General features: G+C 37.6%; 1 protein-coding gene across 1 annotated transcript in view; it reads right to left on the bottom strand.

The window, feature by feature from the left end:
- pdzrn3b (PDZ domain containing RING finger 3b) overlaps positions 1–25013 on the bottom strand; it is a 115874-nt gene that overhangs the window by 81931 nt on the left and 8930 nt on the right. The window contains exons 2-3 of the mRNA XM_055022958.1: positions 20262–20348; positions 17744–17851 (exon numbers count right to left, since the gene is read on the bottom strand). Of these exons, the coding sequence (XP_054878933.1) occupies positions 17744–17851; positions 20262–20348 (195 nt within the window). The remainder of the gene's footprint in view (positions 1–17743; positions 17852–20261; positions 20349–25013) is intronic.

Raw genomic sequence — 25013 nt, 5'->3', positions numbered from 1 at the left:
TGATAATATAACATTATGTAGAGTTCAAAAAAGTAGACTTTCCATAACACTGCCCCTTTAAAAACAAATATTTATTAATGATAATCCTACATCCACACAAAAAGGGTCCAGGCTTGTGAAAATGTAGAATTATATAGTAATTTTAAAACACCATTAAGATAATAAATCAATTAGAATAGAATAGAATAGCATTTATTGTCATTGAACAGGATTCAACGAAATTTCTATTGCAAATCAAGGTGCAAAAAGTCAAATATATACAATATTAAATAAACAAACACACAATAATAATAATATATACAACTAAAATTAACTAAAGGCACTCAACCACACCAAAGAAGAAGCAGCAGCAGTTGGGTGTTGGAATTGGCAATTGGGTGTGCGAATAGGAAAACAAGTCTGTTTGTAAGAGCAGAGCTGAAACAGAACTTTTTTATGAAACCACAAAGTAAACAGTGGCAGCTCTGGGCTTACGAGGCGAGAGTGAAAGCAAACACACCTCAGGGTTTTAAGAGAAAAAAAAGTCTGTCTGAACAAGGCGGTATTCATGTGCTGATTCATACCAGCCTGTAGCTCAGGTAGGGGATGTCCATCTGCCTTCCAGACCCCAGCTTGCTGTGAATCCTCATGCCCATGTTAGATTCATCTTCTCCTTCTGGTGAGTTCTCTGAGTTTCATAAGCTGCATTACATTTTATTACAAATATGCACAAATCTTTGTCTATCTTCCACTAATGACATAAAAAAATATTTTCACTTATGATGTTTCATTAAATAAGAAATTTAATTAAAACTAGAAAATTCCTGAAGAAATTTAACCGGGCCTGCCAAAGTGTGCCCGTCGATTTTGACCCATTGTTCTGATGCTAAACATTAGCATCCATGCTAAAGAAAGCTACAATGTCATCAATACAATGTGGAGAGTCACAAGCATGTATAGTAAATATGGGTAATAACTAAGGGAAATAGCTAATACCTCATGCAAGGTAAAAGGCTAATGCTAATGCTCTGCCTTGCTGCGCAAGGCAGAGCCCTAACCTGAGTGGATAAGATCATGCAGGATAATCTTATTGCACTGCCTATGGCAGTGCACTGGTGGGAAACAGAGAAATGCTAATGTTTGTGCTAATGCTAATGCACTGTCTTGCTGCGCAAGACAGTGCCCTAACTTGAGAGGAAAAGATAATGAAAGCTAATATCATTGCAGCGCCTGCGGCGCTGCATTAGCCACGGCCGAATCTTAAGGCTTTTATTTTGAAATGTTCAGAATGTTTAATTTTAAATGGTCAATGTAATCCCATGTATAACAGTGATTTGGTTAAATCAGACATATAATGGTCAAAAGAGCACTGATTTAATCTAAAAATTCTCAAGGCTTTTATTTTGAAATTTTTTTAAAGCTTAATTTAAAATTTCCACACTAATTCCATGTGTAACAATGGTTGGTTAAAAATAGTTATAAAAGGCCCAAAACACAAGCAGTTCTAAAGTCCAGCTTTTTTCTCTGAGTTCTGCCATAGTTAGAACTACAGTGATGCGTTTTTGTAGTCCTAATCAGCTGGCCCCTTTGTGTTCCGTTGCCATGGTAATGGATCCTCTGCCAGCTGTGAGTCAGACAGGGGGAGACTTAATTCTATCAGTTTGAGGCAGCCATTTTCCCTAAAATAGGCATGAGCCAGAAAGGAATCTTAAGGCTTTTATTTTGAAATTTTCATTGAGATTAATTTTAAATGGCCAATCTCATCCCATGTTTAACACTGATTGGGTTAAATCAGTTATATAGTGGTCAAAAGAGCAATTACTTGATGGAAAAATTGTCAAGGCTTTTATTTTGAAATTTACATTAAGCTTAATTTTAATGGTAACACTAATCCCATGTGTAACTATGGAGTTTTGAAATCAGTTCAAAAAATTCCCAAAAACCAAGTACTTGTCATGGCCAGCTGATTACTCCTCAGTAGTAACTGACAGTTCCGCCATGTTGTAGTTCTAACCTGCAGTTATTGTAGTTCTAAAGAGCAGCTCAGTCCTCCTCAGTAGTAACTGACAGTTCCACCATGTTGTAGTTTTTATATTCACCTATGACCTCTTCTGTAGGCACTGAGTGTTCTGCCATGTTGTAGTTCTAACCTTCAGGAATTGTAGTTCTAAAGAAGAGGTCAACTATCATGTCAGTGTGACACACAAGGAGAGACTTAATTATAAATGCTTGAAGAAGTTAGTTTTTCTGACAGGCCTGAGAGAAATATTCAAGGTTTTATTTTGAAATTTTCATTCAGCTTAATTTAAAGTTTCCACACAAATATTGTGTGTAACAATCAGTTATAAAAAGCCCAAACACAATGTAATTCTAAAGGCCAGCTCATTCCTCCTCAGTAGTAACTGACAGTTCTGCCATGTTGTAGTTCTGACAATCAGCTCTGACCTCTTTTGTAGGCACTGAGTGTTCCGCCATGTTGTAGTTCTAACCTTCAGGAATTGTAGTTCTAAAGAGGAGGTCAACTGTCATGTCAGTGTGACACACAAGGAGAGGCTTAATTCTAAGTCCTTGAAGAAGTTAGTTTTTCTGACAGGCCTGAGAGAAATATTCAAGGTTTTATTTCCAATTTTTATTAAGCTTAATTTAAAATTGCCAAACTAATCCTGTCTGTAACAGTGGTTGCTTACAATCAGTTATAAAAGCCCAAACACAATGTAATTCTAAAGGCCAGCTCATTCCTCCTCAGTAGTAACTGACAGTTCCACCATGTTGTAGTTCTGACAATCAGCTCTGACTCTTTTGTAGGCACTGAGTGTTCCGCCATGTTGTAGTTCTAACCTTCAGAAATTGTAGTTCTAAAGAGGAGGTCAACTGTCATGTCAGTGTGACACACAAGGAGAGACTTAATTCTAAATGCTTGAAGAAGTTAGTTTTTCTGACAGGCCTGAGAGAAATATTCAAGGTTTTATTTTGAAATTTTCATTAAGCTTCATTTTAAATGTCCAAAATAATCCAAAGTTTAACAGTGGTTATGTTAAAAAAGTCACATAATGCCCAAGAGAGCAATTACGTGATATAAAAGAATCTCAGGGCTTTTATTTTGAAATTTTTATTAAGCTTAATTTAAAATTGCCACACTAATCCTGTGTGTAACAATGGTTGCTTACAATCAGTTATAAAATGCCCAAACACAATGTAATTCTAAAGGCCAGCTCATTCCTCCTCAGTAGTAACTGACAGTTCCGCCATGTTGTAGTTCTGACAATCAGCTCTGACTCTTTTGTAGGCACTGAGTGTTCCGCCATGTTGTAGTTCTAACCTTCAGAAATTGTAGTTCTAAAGAGGAGGTCAACTGTCATGTCAGTGTGACACACAAGGAGAGACTTAATTCTAAATGCTTGAAGAAGTTAGTTTTTCTGACAGGCCTGAGAGAAATATTCAAGGTTTTATTTTGAAATTTTCATTAAGCTTCATTTTAAATGTCCAAAATAATCCAAAGTTTAACAGTGGTTATGTTAAAAAAGTCACATAATGCCCAAGAGAGCAATTACGTGATATAAAAGAATCTCAGGGCTTTTATTTTGAAATTTTTATTAAGCTTAATTTAAAATTGCCACACTAATCCTGTGTGTAACAATGGTTGCTTACAATCAGTTATAAAAGCCCTAACACAATGTAATTCTAAAGGCCAGCTCATTCCTCCTCAGTAGTAACTGACAGTTCCGCCATGTTGTAGTTCTGACAATCAGCTCTGACCTCTTTTGTAGGCACTGAGTGTTCCGCCATGTTGTAGTTCTAACCTTCAGGAATTGTAGTTCTAAAGAGGTCAACAGTCATGTGTGTGAGGCAGAGACAGATTTCTATCTTTGTGAGACAGCTCAGTCAGTTATAATGGAAAAAGCAGCCCGAACAACTCCTTGCCGTTCGGAAACCGTGATACGTATCGGAAAACCGTTTGAAGCGTATGAGAGAGCTATTTTTTGTCTCCGATAGTCCTGCAAATCAAATCTGTAGCTCATTCACAGTAATTACAGCAATGAGATAAAAATGGTGTGCGCTGAGGTCTGAAATTTTCCAGAAAAGTATGAAAATATATGGTGGAGAGCGTCAGTTAGGCTGGAACTTGATTTTGCTCTAAAGCACCTTGACAGAAAACCGTAAGCCCTAGAAAAATTTTGAAAACATTTTACCGGAGCAGACATACGTATCGATGTCATGTCTGAGTTCCATACCGGTAGCACGATATTTGTGGGCGTGGCGGCGATTTCAAAATTTATTTGGGTCAGAAATCCACTTCATTTTTCACTCTAGCGGAGCGGCAGTTGGTGGCAGTTATGCTCTGCGTTTCGGCAGTTGGAAATTTCGCTCGTTTTTCGCTTTTTATGTCGCCGTCGTAACGCCGATTCCCCATAAAAGTAATAGCTCCCATGCCGGGATCGAGCCGCACGTTTTGATACCACTTTTGTGGGTGGGCTCGCAGCGGTGCGAGCCGCATTCCGGTCTACGGAAGAAAAATAAAGAACTACTAGAAAATTCCTGAAGAAATTTAACCGGGGCCTGCCAAAGTGTGCCCGTCGATTTTGACCCAGCGTTCTGATGCTAAACATTAGCATCCATGCTAAAGAAAGCTGCAATGTCATCAATATAATGTGGAGAGTCACAAGCATGACTTACTGCATTAAGTATACTAAATATGGGTAATAAGGGAAATAGCTAATACCTCAGGCAAGGTAAAAGGATAATGCTAATGCTCTGCCTTGCTGCGCAAGGCAGAGCCCTAACATGAGTGGAGAAGATCATGCAGGATAATCTTATTGCACTGCCTACGGCAGTGCACTGGTGGGCAACAGAGAAATGCTAATGTTTGTGCTAATGCTAATGCACTGTCTTGCTGCGCAAGACAGTGCCCTAACTTGAGAGGAAAAGATAATGCAAGGTAATATCATTGCAGCGCCTGCGGAGCTGCATTAGCTACGGCCGAATCTTAAGGCTTTTATTTTGAAATGTTCAGAATGTTTAATTTTAAATGGTCAATGTAATCCCATGTATAACAGTGATTTGGTTAAATCAGACATATAATGGTCAAAAGAGTACTTATTTAATAAAAAAATTCTCAAGGCTTTTATTTTGAAATTTTTTAAAAGCTTAATTTAAAATTTCCACACTAATTCCATGTGTAACAATGGTTGGTTAAAAATAGTTATAAAAGGCCCAAAACACAAGCAGTTCTAAAGTCCAGCTTTTTTCTCTGAGTTCTGCCATAGTTAGAACTACAGTGATGCGTTTTTGTAGTCCTAATCAGCTGGCCCCTTTGTGTTCCGTTGCCATGGTAATGGATCCTCTGACAGCTGTGAGTCAGACAGGGGGAGACTTAATTCTATCAGTTTGAGGCAGCCATTTTCACTAAAATAGGCATGAGCCAGAAAGGAATCTTAAGGCTTTTATTTTGAAATTTTCATTGAGATTAATTTTAAATGGCCAATCTCATCCCATGTTTAACACTGATTGGGTTAAATCAGTTATATAGTGGTCAAAAGAGCAATTACTTGATGGAAAAATTGTCAAGGCTTTTATTTTGAAATTTACATTAAGCTTAATTTTAATGGTAACACTAATCCCATGTGTAACTATGGAGTTTTGAAATCAGTTCTAAAATTCCCAAAACCAAGTACTTGTCATGGCCAGCTGATTACTCATCAGTAGTAACTGACAGTTCCACCATGTTGTAGTTCTGACAATCAGCTCTGACCTCTTTTGTAGGCATTGAGTGTTCCACCATGTTGTAGTTCTAACCTTCAGGAATTGTAGTTCTAAAGAGCAGCTCAGTCCTACTCAGTAGTAACTGACAGTTCTGCCATGTTGTAGTTTTTAGATTCACCTATGACCTCTTCTGTAGGCACTGAGTGTTCCGCCATGTTGTAGTTCTAATCTTCAGGAATTGTAGTTCTAAAGAGGAGGTCAACTGTCATGTCAGTGTGACACACAAGGAGAGGCTTAATTCTAAGTGCTTGAAGAAGTTAGTTTTTCTGACAGGCATGAGAGAAATATTCAAGGTTTTATTTCGAAATTTTTATTAAGCTTAATTTAAAATTGCCAAACTAATCCTGTCTGTAACAGTGGTTGCTTACAATCAGTTATAAAAGCCCAAACACAATGTAATTCTAAAGGCCAGCTCATTCCTCCTCAGTAGTAACTGACAGTTCCACCATGTTGTAGTTCTGACAATCAGCTCTGACTCTTTTGTAGGCACTGAGTGTTCCGCCATGTTGTAGTTCTAACCTGCAGTCATTGTAGTTCTAAAGAGATCAACTGTCATGTCAGTGTGACACACAAGGAGAGACTTAATTCTAAATGCTTGAAGCAGTTAGTTTTTCTGACAGGCCTGAGGGAAATATTCCAGCTTTTATTTTGAAATTTTCATTCAGCTTAATTTAAAATTGCCTCACAAATACTGTGTGTAACAATGGTTGCTTAAAATCAGTGATAAAAAGCCCAAACACAATGTAATTCTAAAGGCCAGCTCATTCCTCCTCAGTAGTAACTGACAGTTCCACCATGTTGTAGTTCTGACAATCAGCTCAGACCTCTTTTGTAGGCACTGAGTGTTCCGCCATGTTGTAGTTCTAACCTGCAGTCATTGTAGTTCTAAAGAGGTCAACAGTCATGTGTGTGAGGCAGAGACAGATTTCTATCTTTGTGAGACAGCTCAGTCAGTTATAATGGAAAAAGCAGCCCGAACAACTCCTTGCCGTTCGGGAACCGTGATACGTATCGGAAAACCGTTTGAAGCATATGAGAGAGCTATTTTTTGTCTCCGATAGTCCTGCAAATCAAATCTGTAGCTCATTCATAGTAATTACAGTGATGATATAAAAATGGTGTGTGTTGAGGTCTGAAATTTTCCATAAAAACATGAAAATATATGGTGGAGAGCGTCAGTTAGGCTGGAACTTGATTTTGCTCTAAAGCACCTTGACAGAAAACCGTAAGCCCTAGAAAAATTTTGAAAACATTTTACCGGAGCAGACATACGTATCGATGTCATGTCCGAGTTTCATAGCGATTGCACGATATTTGTGGGCGTGGCGGCGATTTCAAAATTTATTTGGGGTCAGAATCGCACTGCTTCCCACACTCTAACGAAACATCAGTTACACTCTAGGTTTTGGCAGTTGAGCTTTTCGGTTCGGCAGTTGGAAATTTTGCTCGTTTTTTGCTTTTTACGTCGCCTTCATAACGCCGATTCCCCATAAAAGTAATAGCTCCAATGCCGGGAACAAGCCGCACGTTTTGATACCACTTTTGTGGGTGGGCTCGCAGCGGTGCGACCCGCATTCCGGTCTACGGAAGAAGATTATAACTAGAAAATTCCTGAAGAAATTTAACCGGGGCCTGCCAAAGTGTGCCCGTCGATTTTGACCCAGCGTTCTGATGCTATTAGCATCCATGCTAAAGAAAGCTACAATGTCATCAATACAATGTGGAGAGTCACAAGCATGTATAGTAAATATGGGTAATAAGTAAGGGAAATAGCTAATACCTCATGCAAGGTAAAAGGCTAATGCTAATGCTCTGCCTTGCTGCGCAAGGCAGAGCCCTAACCTGAATGGAAAGGATCATGCAGGATAATCTTATTGCACTGCCTATGGCAGTGCACTGGTGGGAAACAGAGAAATGCTAATGTTTGTGCTAATGCTAATGCACTGTCTTGCTGCGCAAGACAGTGTCCTAACTTGAGAGGAAAAGATAATGCAAGCTAATATCATTGCAGCCTGCGGCGCTGCATTAGCCGCGGCCGAAGCTTAAGGCTTTTATTTTGAAATGTTCAGAATGTTTCATTTAAATGGTCAATGTAATCCCATGTATAACAGTGATTTGGTTAAATCAGACATATAATGGTCAAAAGAGCACTTATTTAATCTAAAAATTCTCAAGGCTTTTATTTTGAATTTTTTTTAAAGCTTAATTTAAAATTTCCACACTAATTCCATGTGTAACAATGGTTGGTTAAAAATAGTTATAAAAGGCCCAAAACACAAGCAGCTCTAAAGTCCAGCTTTTTTTTCTGAGTTCTGCCATAGTTAGAACTACAGTGATGCGTTTTTGTAGTCCTAATCAGCTGGCCCCTTTGTGTTCCGTTGCCATGGTAATGGATCCTCTGCCAGCTGTGAGTCAGACAGGGGGAGACTTAATTCTATCAGTTTGAGGCAGCCATTTTGCCTAAAATAGGCATGAGCCAAAGGAATCTTAAGGCTTTTATTTTGAATTTTCATTGAGATTAATTTTAAATGGCCAATCTCATCCCATGTTTAACACTGATCGGGTTAAATCAGTATAGTGGTCAAAAGAGCAATTACTTGATGGAAAAATTGTCAAGGCTTTTATTTTGAAATTTACATTAAGCTTAATTTTAATGGTAACACTAATCCCATGTGTAACTATGGAGTTTTGAAATCAGTTCTAAATTCCCAAAAACCAAGTACTTGTCATGGCCAGCTGATTACTCATCAGCAGTAACTGACAGTTCCGCCATGTTGTAGTTCTGACAATCAGCTCTGACCTCTTTTGTAGGCACTGAGTGTTCCGCCATGTTGTAGTTCTAACCTGCAGTCATTGTAGTTCTAAAGAGCAGCTCAGTCCTCCTCAGTAGTAACTGACAGTTCCACCATGTTTTAGTTTTTATATTCACCTATGACCTCTTCTGTAGGCACTGAGTTCTGCCATGTTGTAGTTCTAACCTTCAGGAATTGTAGTTCTAAAGAAGAGGTCAACTGTCATGTCAGTGTGACACAAAAGGAGAGACTTAATTCTAAGTGCTTGAAGAAGTTAGTTTTTCTGACAGGCCTGAGAAAATATTCAAGGTTTTATTTCGAATTTTTTATTAAGCTTAATTTAAAATTGCCAAACTAATCCTGTCTGTAACAGTGGTTGCTTAAAATCAGTTATAAAAGCCCAAACACAATGTAATTCTAAAGGCCAGCTCATTCCTCCTCAGTAGTAACTGACAGTTCCGCCATGTTGTAGTTCTGACAATCAGCTCTGACTCTTTTGTAGGCACTGAGTGTTCCGCCATGTTGTAGTTCTAACCTTCAGAAATTGTAGTTCTAAAGAGGAGGTCAACTGTCATGTCAGTGTGACACACAAGGAGAGACTTAATTCTAAATGCTTGAAGAAGTTAGTTTTTCTGACAGGCCTGAGAGAAATATTCAAGGTTTTATTTTGAAATTTTCATTAAGCTTCATTTTAAATGTCCAAAATAATCCAAAGTTTAACAGTGGTTATGTTAAAAAGTCACATAATGCCCAAGAGAGCAATTACGTGATATAAAAGAATCTCAGGGCTTTTATTTTTTGAAATTTTCATTAAGGTTAATTTAAAATTGCCACACTAATCCTGTGTGTAACAATGGTTGGTCAAAATCAGTTATAAAAGCCCAACACATGTAATTCTAAAGGCCAGCTCATTCCTCCTCAGTAGTAACTGACAGTTCCGCCATGTTGTAGTTCTGACAATCAGCTCTGATCTCTTTTGTAGGCACTGAGTGTTCCGCCATGTTGTAGTTCTGACCTTCAGGAATTGTAGTTCTAAAGAGGTCAACTGTCATGTGTGTGAGGCAGAGACAGATTTCTATCTTTGTGAGACAGCTCAGTCAGTTATAATGGAAAAAGCAGCCCGAACAACTCCTTGCCGTTCGGAAACCGTGATACGTATCGGAAAACCGTTTGAAGCATATGAGAGAGCTATTTTTTGTCTCCGATAGTCCTGCAAATCAAATCTGTAGCACATTCACAGTAATTACAGTGATGAGAGAAAAATGGTGTGCGCTGAGGTCTGAAATTTCCCATAAAAGTATGAAAATATATGGTGGAGAGCGTCAGTTAGGCTGGAACTTGATTTTGCTCTAAAGCACATTGACAGAAAACCGTAAGCCCTAGAAAAATTTTGAAAACATTTTACCGGAGCAAACATTCGTATCGATGTCATGTCTGAGTTTCATACCGATAGCACGATATTTGTGGGCGTGGCGGCGATTTCAAAATTTATTTGGGGTCAGATCGCACTGCTTCCCACACTCTAACGAAACGTCAGTTACACTCTAGGTTTTGGCAGTTGAGCTTTTCGGTTCGGCAGTTGGAAATTTTGCTCGTTTTTTTGCTTTTTACGTCGCCGTCATAACGCCGATTCCCCATAAAAGTAATAGCTCCAATGCCGGGAACGAGCCGCACGTTTTGATACCACTTTTGTGGGTGGGCTCGCAGCGGTGCGAGCCGCATTCCGGTCTACGGAAGAATAATAAATAACTAGAAATTCCTGAAGAAATTTAACCGGGGCCTGCCAAAGTGTGCCCGTCGATTTTGACCCAGCGTTCTGATGCTAAACATTAGCATCCATGCTAAAGAAAGCTGCAATGTCATCAATACAATGTGGAGAGTCACAAGCATGACTGACTGCATTCAGTATACTAAATATGGGTAATAAGTAAGGGAAATAGCTAATACCTCATGCAAGGTAAAAGGCTAATGCTAATGCTCTGCCTTGCTCCGCAAGGCAGAGCCCTAACCTGAGTGGAAAAGATCATGCAGGATAATCTTATTGCACTGCCTATGGCAGTGCACTGGTGGGGAACAGAGAAATGCTAATGTTTGTGCTAATGCTAATGCACTGTCTTGCTGCGCAAGACAGTGCCCTAACTTGAGAGGAAAAGATAATGCAAGCTAATATCATTGCAGCGCCTGCGGCGCTGCATTAGCCACGGCCGAATCTTAAGGCTTTTATTTTGAAATGTTCAGAATGTTTAATTTTAAATGGTCAATGTAATCCCATGTATAACAGTGATTTGGTTAAATCAGAATATAATGGTCAAAAGAGCACTTATTTAATATAAAAATTCTCAAGGCTTTTATTTTGAATTTTTTTTAAAGCTTAATTTAAAATTTCCACACTAATTCCATGTGTAACAATGGTTGGTTAAAAATAGTTATAAAAGGCCCAAACACAAGCAGTTCTAAAGTCCAGCTTTTTTCTCTGAGTTCTGCCATAGTCAGAACTACAGTGATGCGTTATTGTAGTCCTAATCAGCTGGCCCCTTTGTGTTCCGTTGCCATGGTAATGGATCCTCTGCCAGCTGTGAGTCAGACAGGGGGAGACTTAATTCTTTCAGTTTGAGGCAGCCATTTTGCCTAAAATATGCATGAGCCAGAAAGGAATCTTAAGGCTTTTATTTTGAAATTTTCATTGAGATTAATTTTAAATGGCCAATCTCATCCCATGTTTAACACTGATTGGGTTAAATCAGTTATATAGTGGTCAAAAGAGCAATTACTTGATGGAAAAATTGTCAAGGCTTTTATTTTGAAATTTACATTAAGCTTAATTTTAATGGTAACACTAATCCCATGTGTAACTATGGAGTTTTGAAATCAGTTCTAAAATTCCCAAAAACCAAGTACTTGTCATGGCCAGCTGATTACTCATCAGTAGTAACTGACAGTTCCACCATGTTGTAGTTTTTATATTCTCCTATGACCTCTTCTGTAGGCACTGAGTGTTCCGCCATGTTGTAGTTCTAACCTTCAGGAATTGTAGTTCTAAAGAGGAGGTCAACTGTCATGTCAGTGTGACACATAAGGAGAGGCTTAATTCTAAGTGCTTGAAGAAGTTAGTTTTTCTGACAGGCCTGAGAGAAATATTCAAGGCTTTATTTCGAAATTTTTATTAAGCTTAATTTAAAATTGCCAAACTAATCCTGTCTGTAGCAGTGGTTGCTTACAATCAGTTATAAAAGCCCAAACACAATGTAATTCTAAAGGCCAGCTCATTCCTCCTCAGTAGTAACTGACAGTTCCGCCATGTTGTAGTTCTGACAATCAGCTCTGATCCGCCATGTTGTAGTTCTAACCTTCAGGAATTGTAGTTCTAAAGAGGTCAACTGTCATGTGTGTGAGGCAGAGACAGATTTCTATCTTTGTGAGACAGCTCAGTCAGTTATAATGGAAAAAGCAGCCCGAACAACTCCTTGCCGTTCGGAAACCGTGATACGTATCGGAAAACCGTTTGAAGCATATGAGAGAGCTATTTTTGTCTCCGATAGTCCTGCAAATCAAATCTGTAGCTCATTCACAGTAATTACAGCGATGGTATAAAAATGGTGTGTGTTGAGGTCTGAAATTTTCCATAAAAATATGAAAATACATGGTGGAGAGCGTCAGTTAGGCTGGAACTTGATTTTGCTCTAAAGCACCTTGACAAAAAACCGTAAGCCCTAGAAAAATTTTGAAAACATTTTACCGGAGCAGACATTCGTATCTATGTCATGTCCGAGTTTCATACCGATTGCACGATATTTGTGGGTGTGGCGGCGATTTCAAAATTTATTTGGGGTCAGAATCGCACTGCTTCCCACACTCTAACGAAACGTCAGTTACACTCTAGGTTTTGGCAGTTGAGCTTTTCGGTTCGGCAGTTGGAAATTTTGCTCGTTTTTTGCTTTTTACGTCGCCGTCGTAACGCCGATTCCCCATAAAAGTAATAGCTCCAATGCCGGGAACGAGCCGCACGTTTTGATACCACTTTTGTGGGTGGGCTCGCAGCGGTGCGAGCCGCATTCCGGTCTACGGAAGAAGAAATTATAATAATAAAGAGATTTCTATTGGGTGTAGAATAATAGGTGCCTGCCATGCAATGCATGGAGGCAGTTACTGACTTGCTTCGCAAGTCAGTAACTGCTCTCCTTATGCATTGCTATGGGCAGGGCCCCAATAAAGACAGAGACATTCTATTGGGTGTAGAATAATAGGTGCCTGCCATGCAATGCATGGAGGCAGTTACTGACTTGCTTCGCAAGTCAGTAACTGCTCTCCTTATGCATTGCTATGGGCAGGGCCCAATAATAAAGAGATATTCTATTGGGTGTAGAATAATAGGTGCCTGCCATGCAATGCATAAGGAGAGCAGTGACTGACTTGCTTCGCAAGTCAGTAACTGCTCTCCTTATGCATTGCTATGGGCAGGCCCCAATCATATGTAAGTACTCTTATTCACATAATAAGTCATTAAAAATAATAGCAGTAACAGATGTAAACAGGTTAACGAGATACATTCAGAATTCAGCCACAGTGTTGATGCTCATCATCTATCAGCCAATCAGAGGTTTGCGTTTTATTCAGGCGTGCTTGGGAGTGGCTACCTGTGCGGCATTTTGGGAAATTGTAGGATGTAGAAGAGTTATTGATATTGTATTATATAGAGTTAGTTTTATGGAGTTATATTCAACACATAATTTTTTATGAACTTTGATGCTATGAGGAACAAAAAAAACCATCAACCTCCTGCTACTTCCTGCTGTCTTCTTCTTCTTCATGGTTTTCGCAAGTAATAACAGTGTGATGTAAAAAAATACCCCCCAAATACTTCTATTTTGATATAATATAAAAAAACATCTCATTCTAACATAAAGCCTTTATTGGAAAATATGATATTTTTTTTTTTTTTAAATTGCGTTGGTGTTTCCATTAAGCACATTTCTGATGCAACTCTTATCTGATCAAACCAAAAATGAACTGAGTTTTCCAAACAGTAGAAAGGGAACAGATTTGAGAAAATTATTTCAAATTATAGAGGGCCAAAGTCAGGACAGAAACAAATTGATAAATGGTCAACACAAAGGTTTAAGAAAGACAAATCATTTTCATTCTCAAAATAGTAATGTATGACAAAGATTAAAAAGAAGAGAAACAGTGAAGCAACCAGAGAGGGTGGAGACGGGGATCATCGCTAAATGGTAATTAGAAGTCTACATAACACTATAATTGATGTTTTTCAGGATTTAAGTGCTTCATACCGAGTACTGAAATAAAATGATGTAAAAAGTACATCATTTAGTACACCATAATATTAGACTGAGTCACGTTCATCATTATATTGGCGTTCTACATTAAAAACAAAACAGAAAAAAAACAGTTTACTCAGAGACTTTATGAATCATGCATCATTTATAAAGTGGATAAAAAAAAATCAGAGAAGCATCAAAAGGGCAGCAGCTGGCTGGATTGCAAATGTCAATGGAGTATTAACATGGCAGTCCTGAGCAGGAAAACTGCACTACATTTATTCTTCTTAATTAAATAACTAAGAGGAAAAAAAACTTTCAAGATGGCAGGATGAGAAATGACATTTTAAAGGTTTCTGTGTTTACATGCACTGTGCCTCACATCCAAAGTTAACTAGGACGCCGCTGCACACAGTTAGTCTCAGCTAAAAGTTCAAAACAGGAACAGGAAGCTGCCTTTCACTAACTAGGATCCATTTCCTTTGCTTCAAATCTGCAAACCACAAGTTTCAAAGACCCAATCACCTGAGGTTACAGACGGCACTTACACAAATGCAAACGGTGTCATGACATGGCATTTCTGACATGAAAGAGTTCAGTTTCAACCCATTAAATTTGAAAAATACTTAGAAATCAGAACCTTTTTTATTCTCAGATTTCTCCTAAATCACACCATCAGCTCAGTCTTTTCCATTTTAGCTGAGAAATTATATATCTTGTTAGCTTTCTGTCTAATAACCCTTTGACCTCTTAAGCAAACATCCTCAGGCTCTCCTGCGTTCTCTTGACACTCTACTTCTCCTCCTCTGGAAAGGTTTCATGACTTCCTCAACCAGAGGTTGGGAAACAAGACAAACAAGAGTACAGCATGGTCTTATGGCAAAATTTGCACTGTTTTGCTTCCCTCAGCATTTGGCTCTCAAGTAACCAAATGTGTAAACATCAGGGGCCTCATGAATAAAAGAGGTGGAGCTTTCACACAAAAAAACTGGTGTACAGACAAATTTAGAAAATGCGGCGCACAAAAAAAATTGTGATGTATAAATCCGTGTGTACCTTTACTTTATAAATCCTAATTTGAAGGGCATAGAGCAGTTGCTGGTCCGTCCTGTCGCCACTCAACATACATTGGTATAAAAACTCCGAAGTCTGCCACCACATGAAGCAATAACCATGCCAACGGTCCTTGCTTGCAGCAGTGTAAGCAGTTATAATAATAACTGTTATATATTTTATTTAAATATTTATTTCAGGGAACATAAATAAAATAATAAATTTTAAAGAAATAGAAGAAAAGAGAAAATAAAGAGATTCAAATAGAAATCCTTGTTTGAACAGTAAAGCATTCAGCTGGGATTTAAAGACAGACAGTGCATCAGAAAGTGCTTTGGTTGAGTGGGGAATGTGGACATTTATTCCAAATAGAGAAATCATGTGTATCAGTCCCACATTCACAGAATAGCGATGCTTTCTGTCCATGAAGGCACATTCATTAAGAGGGTATAGTTCGACTGAAGGATGACTGTCTGACCTGCAGCAGCTCCAGCTGCACCAGTAACACATGGATCCTTCTTTAAGCTTTGAACACAGTTAAACTCTCATGAACCATCATCAATATTTCCCAGCAGATCAATATGATCTCTGAACACACACTCCCTCCGGATCATTGAAGTTCAGAGACAAAGGGCTCCACTATAATGTGACATATCTTTGCCCAGCTGCTTACATATGTTTGATTTTCTACACATCTTGTCCACCTTAAGAATAATCAAACCTGACTTGTTCGGAGTTAAGCTGCTGATACGACTCAATTTTCTTTTTCAGTGAGAATGAAAGGGTCCCACAGATTACATGCTCTCCATACGCTTCGGCACACAGGCTGATGGACAGTTACATATTTATGTGACAGAAAATGAGAAAATGTACTAGTTAGAGCAAGGTGAGGTTTATTTACACTCCTTTAATAAACTGTTCTCTACTAGCACAAAACCTCATGAAAAGGAGATCAAATGTGTTCAGAAATATATGTGGCTGTTTTCTTTTCTGTTTTCTCATGACAAATTGAACAATGCTCAGTTACTGCATTTTCAGTAAAACTGTACACAAAACTTTGTTGACATTCCACTAATGTTGAAAAAATGCAATTTTGCAATTGTGGTATTTCCTCCGATGACTTCCTGTTGTCTTCGTTTTCGTGGTTTGTGCCAGTGGCAACATCATGATCACATGACTCATGATGAGATTACAGTGTTTCCATTGCAGTTTTGCAAAAATAGGCACAAAAGCTCTTTTGGCCGTGGCAGATTTGATACAGACAACAAAAAAAAAAAAAAAAAAAACAAGTCATTCTGGTGCCAAAAAGTTTGTTTGAAAACTATTTTTTCTGAAATTGCTGTGTTTCCATTAAGCACATTTATTTTCAGAATGTCAAATTGTACAATCTGACCTTTGTGATGTCGTCTTAATGGTTCAATGATTTTCTCCAACAAACTTGATTCCTTCACCAGACAGCTGGATTTATATGGAGATTAAATCTGACTAAGGCAGACAATCTTTACTAAAAATTCTACTTTCACATTTTATTTGTTCAAAGTTCAAAAATCATCTTTCAATTTAACAATTCTGCATGAATTTTCATAGACTGTAACATCAAATCCTGAAAAGACACAGCAGCTACGTTTTCACTGACTATATAATTGAGGAATTTGACAATTAAAAAATAAATGTGTTAGATGGAAACACAGCAATTAAAAAAAAAAACCCTGGTTTTTGGATAAAACTTTTGCACAAGGATCAAGTGCCGATTTTTGGCCGTATAGATTTTGGTTTATTTTGCAGAACTGCAATGGAAATACTTTTTTCACTACATATGATCAACAACCGGATGTTTCCACTGGCACAAACCACGAAGAAGAAGATAAGAAGGAGTAGTTGGAGAATGATGGAGCGTCATGTTTTTTCATGACTTATCACATTAACACAAACTTATTCACATGTGATTTTAATTGTTTTCTCATTTAATGGAAACACCACAATTGCAAAATAGTGTTTTTCCAACATAATTGGAAAATCAGCAACGTTTTGCACACGTTTGTAATGGAAACACAGATAGTGATTTTTGTGACAAGATGTCAAAAACCTTAAGAGGAGTGATTAGCTTTGTAAGACACTGTTTGTCTTTCTGCATCATTACTTAAGAGCATTCTGAGCCCTCAACCAGAGAAGCTGGGCCATTTTTTTCTGTATACAGAACAACAAGCTAGAGTGATCAACACGGCCCAGATGTTCTCTCTTTTTCTCGTAAACACTTTCCATAAACATCTGAGTGAGCAATGTGCCGTTCAAAGTGCTCCAGGGCCGGTTTCGCTGAGGTTTGACAATAAAGCAGCGACAAACCATATTTTGTCATCTTGTGGCATGCGGTAACTACACACTCTCAATCCCTCGCAGACCTCCTCATTTCAATGCAGGCATTATGTGGGAGTCTGGCTTTCTCTGTAAAAGCAACCTTTGTGATTTCAAGTTGCTCAGATCGTCCCTGAAGTTGACCTCCGGGGGTGTATGTTCCACACAAGTTTGCATTTAAAGACGGAGGAGTGAATGCGACACGGCGGCTTCTGTCAGAAAGGATTTGCCGACTGGGAAATGAAGAAAATACAAAGCTCTCTCACTCAGTGAACAAAAACCAGAGTTTTAACTACAGCAATGCTACACTCGACAACAATGTGACCTCCAGATGAGTCTTGTTTTGAGAGAGTATTTGTTGAAACAAAAGATATCTGAAACCAAAACCCAAAAATAGTAAATCATGGTTTCATGCGTCACCTCGGACTGCAGCTTTGAGAGGTCACTGACACACTCCTGATGGACGTTTAGCATACATCGACTTCTCTCCTCCACTTTCACATAAAAAACACCACAGCATTGGTCACATACCTCCATTATTCTGTCATGGATCTGAAGGCCTCCCTCCTTGTCTGCTGGACCTTTCTCCACAATCTTGGACACAAAGATCCCTTCATTGGAAGTGCCGTCATTGTCGTCCTGTCGAACAAATTGCTGTTATTTCCCCCATAAACAATAAAAACAGCAGTTCTCACAGATAAATTAGTTACATAGAAGCATGAACTTTAAAATGCCAAACAACGGTTGGTTGGGAAGTAGAATGGATCCGTGGTCAAGACCAAAGAAAAAAATATTCACAAAAAAAATAAATAAATCAAAAATCTCGTTTGGGTGGTTTGAAAACTGAAGTGTATTTCTAGGTAGATATTTTACTATTAATAATTTTCATAATAGCCAATATTGTTAAGTCATATTTGATATTCAACACCAAACTTTTAAACTATCTTGTAAAATGTCACAACGTTTTAGTTTTCAGAGTGTATTCATCGTTTAACCCCATTTTGCAGTAAAAGTATTTGTCTTGGCATTAACTACTTCCTCACTTTAAGAACTGGCTTCTAGACTACAGGGCTGAAAAAGCTGGCATGTTCACAAGGAAGGTTGCATCCAGCACAGCTGTGCTGACCCTCTTCCTCCACAGCCAGAGCTAAATCTGACTTAACAACCCCTTGTAGCAGTCTGTCTGAAAACACATGAAACGTGTCCCACACACCTGCTGAGCTGTTGCAGCATGACCACACTTTAATGAGTTAACTAAAGAAACATCAGGGCAGGCAGTAATTAATGATAATTGGTCTACAGGAAATGAAGCTTTGTTCTACAAGGTTCTGCTGAGCATGTCTGTTCACCACAAGTTTTCCCACACACCGTTAACAAACTATAGTGGTTAGCAAAAATGTTTTCACACACCCCTCAACTTTCTTCCTGTCTATTATGTTAAACCCCACAAGCCTCAACGCATCACACAGCCATTTAATATGATAGACCAACACAAAGTGATGGATACATGTGATGGGGAGGCAAAATGAAATATGGTTCTCATAATGTTACAAATATAAATTTGAAAAGTGTGGCGTGCATTCGTATTTAGTTCATTTGCACTGACACCTCTAAATAAAAGGCAACCAAATGTCTTCACAAGAAAACTGAACTGAGTATGAATACAACCTGAAACATGAGTATGTTTCATATTTCCCAGTATCCACTTGAATTTCAAAATAATGGTAATTTTTCAAGATGGACGTCATTTATTTTCCATTATGGTCATCTTATTCATTCAATTAAAAAAAAAAAGTAACAGAATCACAAACTGAGAGCTTTGCTATTGGCCAATCTCAAACCTAGTTTAACACCAAAACACATTTTTCTAATTCGTGATTTTAGCGCAGAAATTTATTTTCCATGACAACCATGATGACAATCTTGAAAAAAGATTTGCATTTTGTCAAACCATCATCAAATATGATTTTTGTAAGTTATATTATGTATGATTTGTCACAAGAAGTATTCATCTGTGAAACATATTGGCATTTAATAAATGGCCACCACCTTGAAAATTGCAGTGTTCAACACCTTTTTGGATAATCTAAATTGGATAACAAGGAACTTGGGTTCTATTCTGCTGGAATATCCAATTAACAGCTGCACTAAAAGTCAACTTCTATATCTGAGCACAAATTCGTTGTACATAGAATTTTTGATAATTGAAAATCGTTTAATATTTTAATTCAGAGTCACAAGTATTAGCTAATTTGTGTGAAATACACTAAATATGCACACTGTGCTCTAAAGTCGTAATGTCAAAATCTGAAGCTCAAAGGATGTGAAGAGCTCTGCAAGATGTTTGATGTTGTCTAAAGACAGCATAGATGGTTGATTAAACTTAACAAGCAAAACCAAGGCGTATTTAATATGTATATTTTATATTTTATTTATATAAAATATACAAAATCTGGATAATTATCTCCCTACCAGAACCTTTTAAATATTGACAGTAGCTGGGAAAGTAAAACAATCTGAAATTAATTGCAGTATTGATTGATGAAACCAGTACATCACGTAAATATGAACTCAGCTGCAGAAAAAAATTAATAAATCTATGAATGGAAGGTGAAGCAGAGATATTTGTAACCCTACGTGTGGCATCATTAATATATTTTACCTCGTAGCCTGAAGGAAGGAAACAGTGGCTGTGAAAAGTTCAGGCAGGGATAAAAAAAAATAAATAAAACCTTTTCCCTCTGTGCTTACCTCACCACTGAAATCCCCTCAATTAAAGACAAAACAACTGCGGTCATAACCATAACCCCGTATTTAACTCCCATAAATGTAATTATAGTTTTTTTCATTTTTTTCCCGTGCCAAATCCGCTAAGCCCCAACTAATAAATAAACACAATAAAGCTTGGTGATGCGGTCTATCTCTTCACCAACTACAAAATGCTAAAGCCAAGCAGCTGAAGTCAGAAGAGTCTTGGGATTCGTCTGCTCTAACATTCATTCCAGGTCACTGTGAGACACCGGAGTGGCTGTTGTCACTTTTAACCTACCGCACATGGCCTTCCTCCTATGATGTTAAAACCCAGCGATCCGGCCTCGCGGAGCAGGACAGCTGTCACACTCTTAGTGTTGTCTTCCTACAGAAAGACAGGACAGAAACATGTGAGCAAACAGACAGATTACTGCGAGTAAGAAGCTGACTGATGTTTCTTCAGCCTTCAAAAAGATCAATTGACAATTTATCAATTTATCATGGTAGCAGCATATTGGAGCTAACTTGTTATTTTTCTGGGCTTTTGTTTGTACGTTTTTGGTTGAGGCATATGTTTGGACAAATATTCCCCCTGCTCTTTACTTTTGGAAAGCTTTTAGGATTTGTAATTGTGACAATGAGATTTGTTTTAACAACTGAGTGGAGTTAATTAGCTAATCTTAAATGTGCAAAGAGGCAGTATTGTGTAAAATCAACTTTTATCACCTTTACATGACAGATGACAGAAGGAATTATAATTTCATTTTGTCATCAAAAGCAGACCTGAACTGTTGCTTTTATTCTTTCCATTCAGCCAATCAAAATACATGGGTAAATGTAGGCTTGTGAGCTTCTGCTGAACAGTGCAACCCTCCTCCAGGGCTCCCCCATTCAGCTCCTCAATGTGTGATTATGTAGTCTATCTCATCACCAAGATAGACCTCAGACTAGCCAGCAACAATTAGCAAACACGTGGTGGACCTGTTGAGCTCATCAAAGAGCAACTTCTCAGAGCAACGCTGCTAAAACATTGTTAAAGAGTTAATAGAGGAGCCATGTTGTGATGACTTACCAAAGGCAGTTTCAGAAAGAGCATGAGTTTCTTAAAAAGACAAAAGCCCAATTTCAAAGCCTTAAATCACAAAGTAAATTTTTTTAAGTGAAATTTGATAAATATAGCAATCTTATAAAAACTGAAAGTAACATAGTTACTTAATTATGCTTTAAATTGCGACTCTTATACTTAGACTTGTACTTTATTGATCCCTTGGGAAGACTCCCTCAGGAAATTAAAGTTGGAAAATAAGTAGTACTGTTCCTCAAAGGTGGAGTCGGGTCCAACCAGGCGCTTTGCACAACTGAATCGTTTCCACAAAAGATTAAAGGATTTCTCAAAAACGCATGAAAGAGTAAAGTAACACTCCAGGTGTGCTTTTGATGAGGGAATAACATTTTTGCATAATGTAAAGGTGAAAAAAAAGTTTATTTTATATAATAATGAATGTCTTATTTATCTGAGCACACAAACAAACGTCCTGGCGCCATGTTTGATTCCTAACAGGAAGTCGCGGTGATTTTAAGCAATCTGATTGGCTGACAATTCTTAATTTTGTGCTACACTGCCATCTGTGGGTTTCACATGTTTAAAACATTCAGAGTCAAATTTGTGCAGATTTGTATATATGAAAACTTTTATGTAACAAGCGTATGATATTGTTTGAAATACTGCGGCAGAGATGTTCATTTTTATAAAGACCCGGCTATCTGCAAACTAGGTCTTAGATAACTGGATGATATAATTACAACTTAAGAGAGTTTGGGATAAATTAAGTATTTTGAACCAAACTGACTTGACTGACAGCAAGTAACCAGTCTGGTATTAGGATAGCATTCGCACAAGACTGTTGGAGAATATATTGGGTTTCATCATTATACCATGAGAACTACAACATTTAACACATTTAAAACATTACTGCAATATCAATGTGTGCAATATCACAATTGCAAAGGACTGCCTGGTGGAAGTGCTTGATAGGATTATATTTCAAGTGCCATGCATGCAAATTATGCATGCCAATATGTTTGCCCCATTGAAAAGATTTCTACTGCTTTCAGTGCCCATGCTGTGTGCATAATTTTATTGGTCAAGAAGCTGAAGCTCATAAAGTGGTAGGGACAATCTAATGAAGAGTAAGAGAAAAATAATGTCAGGAAATTTATTTTGGTAAGATTGTTTTTTCTTTTGTTTGTTTGTTTTTTAAAAAGCTAATTCCTGTAGTTTTTCTGTATGTGGAAAAAACAGAAAGAATAGAGATGCGCCATTACAAACACCCTCTATTTTCACACTAAAATATAAAGGTTTATCAAACTAACTTTGTTCTAATGACATTAGGTGTAGTGGTAGTCCATGACAAAATCACAGACCTGATACAGTCAGGAATCTCTTAACTACCTTTTCTAAATTTTACACAGACTGTTTAAATGTCAGCATTCGTTACTTATTTTGCTATAACAAGCTAACGTGTCTGCAATAAAAAGTGTCCTGGAAACTTGAAACCTCCTTTTTTTAATATGGAAATCTACATGGAGCCCTACGTTGATGGGTCTGCCAGGAACAGGCATTAATAAGAGTCAGACCCTTCATTTATTTTCTCCTACAATACCAGAGACAAACAACCACAAACATTTCAAATAACACCAAAAGAATCTCTCCAATCTCATCCAGTGCTCACAACCTGAAGATTAATTTAAAAGAAAGTCCAGTCTAAATGCTAAAGTAGTATACATAAATCTTATGTTTAAGCAGTTATAACTGGGAGACACCACATGTTTTACAACCTTATAAACGCTTAACAATGTTGCAAGGGAATTTCCAGTCTTCCTGATGTCTCACATATCCCCAAGGCTCTATCTATATTTTTGATTTATTACAGTTTATTCTTGGAATGGGTCATTGCAATGTTTTGATTCTATTCATTCATAGATTGTTGCAGAATCATGTTAGGCCTTATAAGCTTTATCCTCCCAGTCCTAGTCTTGCATACGTTTTGCTAATAATTGCTAAAAAAGCTAAAGATTGTAGCATCTCTGATACCATGTTTTTCACTAAGCATGAGGTATTTGTATTGAAAATGCCATGTCTGTTATCCTCCAGTTATGGAGCTTTGCATTTTGGTCAATTGTTCTAATGCAATCTTGAAAATAATCCAAAGGTTTCATGTTTCCTGGCTTTCTCCTTCCAAACAAGCCAAACCTGTTCAGTCTGTTCCCACTGCAACTCTCGTGAACGTTGACCTGCTTTCTGGGGTCTGTTAGTAATAATTATTTTATCAATTACTCTGACATCTATGCACTCTCAAATCCAAAGTAAGTCGAACCATCCGCGAGTGGAAAAACTTTTATCCCTTATTTCAACGTCTAAATTTCTACTTAAATGGAAAAAAAGGCTATTAAGGTACACTTATTTAGTTGCATCTGGAAACACTACAAGTTTATTCTAACTCAGTATATTGAAATTGCCTTTGCTGTGCTCACATTCTTACAGTTCATATATATATATTGGATCGGTGGCATGTAATTCAGTGTTCCGTAGTTTTCACCAAAACTTTTTTTCATGTTTAAGGATTAACTGACCGTCTGGGAACAGAACTTCAACGCCTAATGACTACCTCCAAATGCTTGAATTATTAGCAGATAGGGGCACGCTGATAAATCGGCCCTGATTTTCTTCATTTTGATATATTATGTGATACACCTGACTGTTGCCAACTTAACAACATTGTTGCTGTATTTGGTGACTGTTCAGATATAAAAAATTAAAAAAAAAAAATGTTTTAATCGGTATCAGCCGGAATCAGTATTGCCACTTTAGGCTTTTTACAAGATTGGTGATTGGCATCCCTATTAATCAGAAAAACATCCAATCGTCACTTTCAAACACTCTGTGTGCTCAAGTGAGTGAAACGTATGGAGCATAGCACGATATGAAGGAAGTGTCTATAGCAGTGACTTCAGTATCCATTTTGCTTGTTGCTTTGTTTGTTCATTTTGGATATTTACAACCTTCCAGTTCCAATGCTAAATGTTTGTTAGAAATTAAAATGTATTGATATTTGAGAATGTGTACTTGCATTATTATTTTATTACTCTTATGTTATTTCAAAATAGTCTCAAAATAACAATATTGTAATTTATCGCAATCAATTCTGGGACAAACTGGGACAAAAATTTGCTGCATCTTTTTCACAACATGACATGAAAACCTTTGGGAAGCTCAGTCAGTCTTTAACTATTTCTTTTATATTAAGCTGGGCTTAGGGAAGCAGTGATGTAACATTATTTCAGCTACCCCCACGACATGCTGTGACACAGACACACTAAATATAAAGCAGATATTATTGCCATCTTCAGTGTCGTAACAGCCATGGCAGCTTGGGAAGGCCATCATGTGCTTGTCAGGCCATGGTGGAATGTGTGCTCCAGCACAATTTCACATCACCATTAGTGATACATGCTTCCAAATTACAGACATTACTGTCTTCAAGACAACAGCTAACTGTTCAGTTTGATACATAGCCAGGAAATATTTGCTTTTTTAAACACCAGAAGAAGCAAGAGCTGATAATATGCTAAGTAATAAGAGTGCTTATTACCTAAGCTCTACTAAACTCATCAGGTGTTAATTGAATAATTTTCCACCACTGAGTACATGTTTAAAAAACAAAATATCAATCTGTCAATCCTTTCTGTGTCCGGGCCGGGTGAGGTTTCTCGTGTTGAGTCAAATTAAGCCGTATATTAGTATTTTGTGTTTTCTACGGAGCATGGGGAAAAATTTTCTTTTGCATTTTCTTTTGCATTCCCAATTGTGCTTACTGCAATATTGGTCTATTTTGTATGCCGTCACAAATGTTCATTTAAAATTTCAAATATATACACATTTGAATTGCCTCATTGAAAATGTATTCATTCTTAACTCTTTGGTGCAAAAAATTTATTGAAAATCAATTTATTCACTGCATGTTTATGTCAATTTGTGTAAGCTTGATAT

This window comes from Poeciliopsis prolifica, unplaced genomic scaffold (genome assembly GCF_027474105.1).
Source record: "Poeciliopsis prolifica strain line A6 unplaced genomic scaffold, Auburn_PproV2 SCAFFOLD093, whole genome shotgun sequence".
NCBI lineage: Eukaryota > Metazoa > Chordata > Actinopteri > Cyprinodontiformes > Poeciliidae > Poeciliopsis > Poeciliopsis prolifica.
Note: the sequence above shows the minus strand (reverse complement) of the source record. Positions and strands in the feature narration are given on the sequence as shown.